Source organism: Wolffia australiana, chromosome 16 (assembly GCF_029677425.1).
Source record: "Wolffia australiana isolate 7733 chromosome 16, ASM2967742v1".
NCBI classification, from domain to species: Eukaryota; Viridiplantae; Streptophyta; class Magnoliopsida; order Alismatales; family Araceae; genus Wolffia; species Wolffia australiana.
In genome coordinates, this window is record NC_135850.1 from 3,311,631 (window position 1) to 3,317,630 (window position 6,000).

The 6,000-nt window shown below is 40.8% G+C and overlaps 1 protein-coding gene across 1 annotated transcript; it reads left to right on the plus strand.

Moving 5' to 3' along the window:
• The first annotated feature begins 1,232 nt into the window (after positions 1-1,232).
• Positions 1,233-3,633, plus strand: LOC144713764 (heat stress transcription factor A-1a-like). Its single transcript, XM_078588440.1, has 3 exons — positions 1,233-1,555; positions 2,069-3,282; positions 3,358-3,633. The coding sequence occupies exons 1-2, from the start codon at positions 1,340-1,342 to the stop codon at positions 2,879-2,881; spliced, it is 1,029 nt and encodes a 342-aa protein (XP_078444566.1). The 5' UTR covers positions 1,233-1,339; the 3' UTR covers positions 2,882-3,282; positions 3,358-3,633.
• The last annotated feature ends 2,367 nt before the right edge of the window (positions 3,634-6,000 follow it).

A 6,000-nucleotide genomic window follows, 5' to 3' on the forward strand; every position in this document is an offset into this window, starting at 1 on the left:
CACAATAGAGATTAACCAATAAACAGGTAGTGGAATGTAGAATATATAATTTTAATTTTGACATTTTATTTGGGCTCGGGATGGATCCTCATTATCTAATCAGTTTATCTATTTACTAGATGTACTACTGAATGTACTAACTTAACGCTTATAAAAACATTTATGAAAAAAAGTCTTCAATTTTTTGATTTCAATGGCTAGTAAAATTTATGGAATTATCTCATGATTATAATTTTAAAAATATTACTTATATTTTTAAATGCTTTAGTTCAGTTTCATGGGATTTAGAATTTATGGGAATTTTCTAGAGCAAACAATGAGAATTATAAACTATATGAAATAATCTTTGCCGATACTCTAGTGATGCATGCTGACAGTGGAGAGCAGGTGTTGATATCATACAAATTATTACATTAATTCCAATATTTTTACATATTTATCTTCATTAAATTATCATATATATACAAAATGTGTGTTATAAATCATAAATGCTTAAATCTATTTATAGAGCGATATTCTATTTTTATGTATTTTAAGATATTTCTATGGAATTCTCTAACATTATATTCATAAAAAATATTTCCAAGTCAGAGTATGTTTTTAACGATCTAATTTAATAGTTTTAAGAATTGAAATATTATTTGTCACGTTTCATGCACAAAGTTAACTTTTAAAATTAAAACCAAGTATTTTAGATATAGCGCAGGGACGCGGACGGGACGGTTTTTTCATCCCAGGCCAAAAAATCATCTCGTCCACGAGGTTGGATGAAAATTGGGACAGAAATTTGTCCCGAGACGAACGGACAGGATGGTTTTCGTCCACTCAGACGAAAAACCCCTCCTGTCCGAAGGTATCCGATGAATAAACCGTCCCGTCCCAGATGATTCGGAACTATACTAGTGCAGGGACGCGGGCAGGACTGTTTTTTCATCCCAGGACGAAAAAATCGTTCCGTCCGGAGGTCTCGGACAAAAAACTGTCCCGTTGCGTCCCTGCGTTGATTCCGGACGTCAGACGGGACGATCTGGACGGAGGACGAGTATACATTTGTTGCGGTTTTCGTCCCGTCTCGTCCATCGTTAACGTATCGGACGATCCGGAACTATAACTCTTTAGAATACACAGTTGACGGACGGATGACGAGTGGTGAAATGTTTCGTAAAATCGAAAACTTTATATTATGAATGTCAGTCGCTGATATTTATTTTGTTCTTTCTCTTCATATATAGGCTATGGCGGAAGGTTCTGACCCTTTCAAGAATTACAAATGTAGGAGATTTCTGTAGGGTTGCGATCGCCCTTTCTTGGAGCTCCGGCGACGGTAAAGATCGAGGCGATGGCGGCCGCCCCTCTACAATACCTGCAGCTCCCTCCGTTCCTCAGCAAATGTTATGACATGGTGGACGACCCTTCCACCGATGCAATGGTCTCCTGGAACGATGCCGGTAATGGCTTTGTCGTGTGGGATCCTCACACTTTCGAGGGCGTCCTTCTTCCCAAGTATTTCAAGCACAATAATATCTCTAGTTTCGTGCGGCAGCTCAACACCTACGTGAGGGTCTCAGTTTTTGGATGTTTTGATTAATTATTCAGTATTTTTAGAATTTCACTCTTCTTTTGGATCGCGCAATTTAACTTTTGCCATATTTATTTAGCAATGGGCACGATTGATAGTTGGTTAAAACTCTGATGTATCTTGCTTCAAGAACGCTTTATATTTTCATTGAACTTTTTATTTAAATGTCTCCCGGAATCCTTCAATTTCATATTTCATTTTAATGTTACGTGATCTGTAATTGCGATGGGTTTCGACGACTTGATTCGTCAGAGCTCTGATGTATCTTGCTTTAAGAACGCTTTAAATTTTCATGGCCTGTCGCACATTGTTTTGATACTGCAAACTATTGTAAATGGGTGTAAAGTTTTCTGATGCTTATTTCCATCGTATTTTTGAACAAACCTCTGGTCTTCTCATCAGTCTGGATTATCCCAAGCACTTCATATTGCAGAATATGTGAGTTTGATTCTAATCAGCTCGAACCAACTCTTTCAAATGTGATGTCAGGGTTTTCACAAGGTCAACCATGATCGGCTAGAATTTGCAAACGAAGGGTTTATGAAAGGTCAGAAGCATCTCCTTAAGACAATAATTCGAAGGAAACCAGTGCCATCAAATGCGACGCAGCTGATACCTGCACAAGGAAGCTCCAGTTCCCAATCTCAGGCCTGCATTGAGCTCGGAAAGTTTGGGCTGGAGGAAGAAATAGAGAGGCTGAAGAGGGATAAGTCTCTTCTTATGCAGGAGTTAGTAAAGCTCCGGCAGCACCAACAGAACACAGAGGCTGAGCTACACCTTATGAGAGATCGAATTCAGGTTATTGAACAACAACAGCAGCAGATGCTCTCATTCCTGGCCATGGCTGTGCAGAACCCGGTGATAATGAGTCAACTCGCTCAGCAGGGTGGGACCAGCTTGTTAAGATTCAAGGCGAACAAAAGACGGCGCCTCCCGGCTCCAGAACAAGGTCCTGATACCCCCGAGTCGTTGACTTTAAGTCAAACCGACATCGAGAAGGATGTGCTTTCTGACCTGGGTCAACTCTCTAATGGGATGCATGAGCTAAGTTTGATCAAAGACGATACGATTTCCAAGGCTGATCAATCTGCACTCTCTACGGAGACGAGTCAGATGGATATTGTTGATGAGGAGTCTTCTGACTTTGACTGGTTCCAGTTACTGGATAGTCCTACTCCGGAGGATGGCCGAGGGGAAGTGTCTACTGCTCTTGACTTCACAGATGTTGGGCTAAACTTTGATTTCGTGCCAGAGACGTCAAGTGAGGAGTTCCCCAAGTTGGATCCGCCTTCATCAGTATGATCCTGCTAAGAATTTCACAGAATTCAAGGAATGACATTTTATTTACCAATGTCAGCTATCAACTGGCATGAATACCCTGAGATTGTCTAAAGATAATGTAATTTCTGAGGCGGGTCTAGTGGCACCCCTGAAGAGAAAATCTGATATTGAATTTGAGTTTGATTTGTTCAAGCGTCTGAATGTTCCTATGGCAGAGAATGACGCACGGAGAGATGTCAACTGCTCTTGAATTTTCAGATGATGGGTAGGTTTTTAATTCTGTGTGAGAGGCTTAATGGGAGACCCTCCATTTTGGTCGGACTGTGTAGATTTGTGTCATGGGGAGCAGAAAAGTCAACGCTGGTCAATGCTGGGAGCGTGGGGGCTGTTCCTGGTCCCTCATTGGACATTCTGATTTGAGAGTAAGTTGGACAAGCTCCCGAATTTTTCTCCTTGTGCCATTGATGTTCATGGTTCCTTTTCTCTCTTGATGATAGAGCTGCTGCTGCCACCTTACTAGAAAAAGGGTGCTGGAGGTCATCTCTTGCTTTTGGGAAGTCTGGCCATGGATGCTTTGTCAACTGGTTACACATGGTTGGTGTTTCCTAATTCATCATTCATTATTGTTCATGGGTTTTGCCCAAATTAACAAAATATAAATATTGGCTCAAAGATGGCCAGGTCAACGAGTATCAGACATTCTTTTATTTTCCCTCTGTATCGCTTTTGAGATATTCCTTAATGAATGATATGTCATACGGTTTTATTGGTAATATGTCATACGAAAATTTCAAGCTGATCAAGTGTTTTGAGAGTTTAAAAGGACAACAAGAGCATTACATGTTTCTTTAGTAATTTAAACATCTGTATTTGGGGATCAGAACTGATTCCTCTGACATGGACTCCAAATAGACCAAGTGTTAGGCATTATCCGAGTTGGGGTTGGTTGTCACATCTTTTGTGCCTGTTAACCTGACTCAAAGTTGACCTGGCCTCAAGTGTAGACAACTTGGACCTGCCTTAGTAGACCCAAAACTTTGTTGGGGGAACCTGTCCTGACCCCAAGTTTGCCTGTCCCTAGGTTTAACCCTCACTTCCCCTTTTGGTTGGATAAACATGTAGGGAAGGAAGCAGTGCCCAAAGTGAGATGCATCATCCGGCTCTGGGGAAATCAGGGATGAAGGGACGGCAATCCCAGAAATTTGGTGGACCTAATGACTGGCCGTTGGAGAAATTATTCTGTAGACATGGGACAGGCCTGTATCTCTGTCCCATATGTGTTGGAATGTGTGTGAGAGAGAGAGAAAGAGATTTTCACAGGGATATTGAGACAATTGGCACAGAGATTAAGAGAGTGAGAGAAAGGGAAAGATGAAGAGAGACTGAGACACTGATCAACAGAGGTACATTTTATATTTCTTTTCAGAATTCATGTCATCAATTGATTTGCTGCAACGAGACTGGAGGAACCATAGCATCTGGGCCATCATGTCATCACACCCCATGTACGCATGGGATGAGGACTAGGTGATGTGGATGATATGGGCCTAGGGATCGGCAGTCCTTGATGATGCTAGTTCCATAGATAATGTGACCCCAGGGATGCAGCCTAGTGGCATCACACTGATGTATCCTAGGAGCCATTTGTGAAGCCCAATAATAGATGCTTGGCTAGGGTGAGATTCTTGTCAAAACTTACAAGACGTAGCAATCACCTAGAGGAACACAAAACCTTGAACAGATTTTAAAATTGTCATAAGTGATAAAACATCTTTGATACAACTTTTCAGTATTGGAAATCTTATATTTGATCTCATTAGAATTTTATACAGCGACATAGTATATTCTGACAGATTCCACGAGTCCCATAATCTGTAGAATATCACATATCAGGTCTATCATGTTTCAAATCGTCAATTTCATCTGGGCACTATTGTTTTCCCCAATGTTTTAAGTTGTCTTTCATAGGAATTTTCAAGTTGGTTGACCCTCTTGCCTTACTGCCCTATATCATAACTGTGAAGGATAATGTTTTAAATTTTCTCCTTTCTAAAGAGTGCTTCAGTGATTGTGGACTCAAGTGCAACTCCCATTTAGAGTCAAAGGGGGAAAAGGCTAGTTCTCCAGATTCAAGACTTTGCTTTGCCACATCGTATGGAAGGCGTCACTGTCTGTCAAAAAGAAACATATTATGAAATAAATTGTTTCAAATAGTATATGGTAATCTGGGTGATTGGGTCTTTTAGTTTAGCTCTTGGGTAAGAAACTTTGGCCCACTTCTCTCTTCCACAGCTGGTCTGACTCTAATCTCGCACTCTCTCTGAAACACTCACCATCTCTCCTGCTCTATCTATTGCTCTGTCTCTCATAATCTTATCATATTTCTGCTCTCTTTTTTGCTCCATCTATCTGTTCTGTCAGAGTCTCACTCTCTCTCTAATTTTTGTTCTCTCTATCAAATTGCTGTATGTCACTCTGCCCCTCTCTCTGACTCTTGATCTCTCTATCACTATATCTCTCTTGAACTCTCTCTCTCGCTCGCCCGATCTTGCTCTATCTACCTCTTTCTCTCTCTCTCTGTTGGATTTTCTCTCTCTATGTTGCTGTCCCCATTGTCTCTCTCACTCTCTCCATTGGTTGTCACTCTCCCTCTTGCTCTCTCTCTCTCACTCACTCACTCTCTCTCTCTTTCCGCCCATCCCTCCCTCCCCCAATTCTCTTTCTCTTTCAGTTAGGCGGTAACTGTGAGAGTCTACAATCTCTCTCTCAGCCTCTCTCTAGAGCAAGCATTGCCATGTTTCGAGCCACCCTTCCCCCTACATCTACTAATTGGTGATGAAAAAATTTATAGCTGGCAAGTTAATCGCACATTTCATTTAACGTTCATTGATAAAATCTATTCATTTTGTAATTTAAATATCATTATTCAAATGATATTCAATATTGGACATTCAAATATCCTGATATAATAGCACTATCTAGTCCCACTAATAACATGAGTATGGTTGGTATTGTACCTCTCAGTGTGGAGACACTAAGGGTTGATAAGGGGATCTCTTGAGGGAAAAGCATTCAATAAACCAATGCTTAAGAATCCATGAATGTTTTTTTACCTGGAGTCAATCATGCCATGGCTGTGT

Excerpts from the sequence above, each read along its gene's own strand:
- LOC144713764 (XM_078588440.1), top strand. The coding sequence starts at position 1,340 with ATGGCGGCCGCCCCTCTACAATACCTGCAGCTCCCTCCGTTCCTCAGC. Across the intron at positions 1,556-2,068 it reads TGCGGCAGCTCAACACCTAC|GGTTTTCACAAGGTCAACCA; the intron begins GTGAGGGTCTCA and ends ATGTGATGTCAG.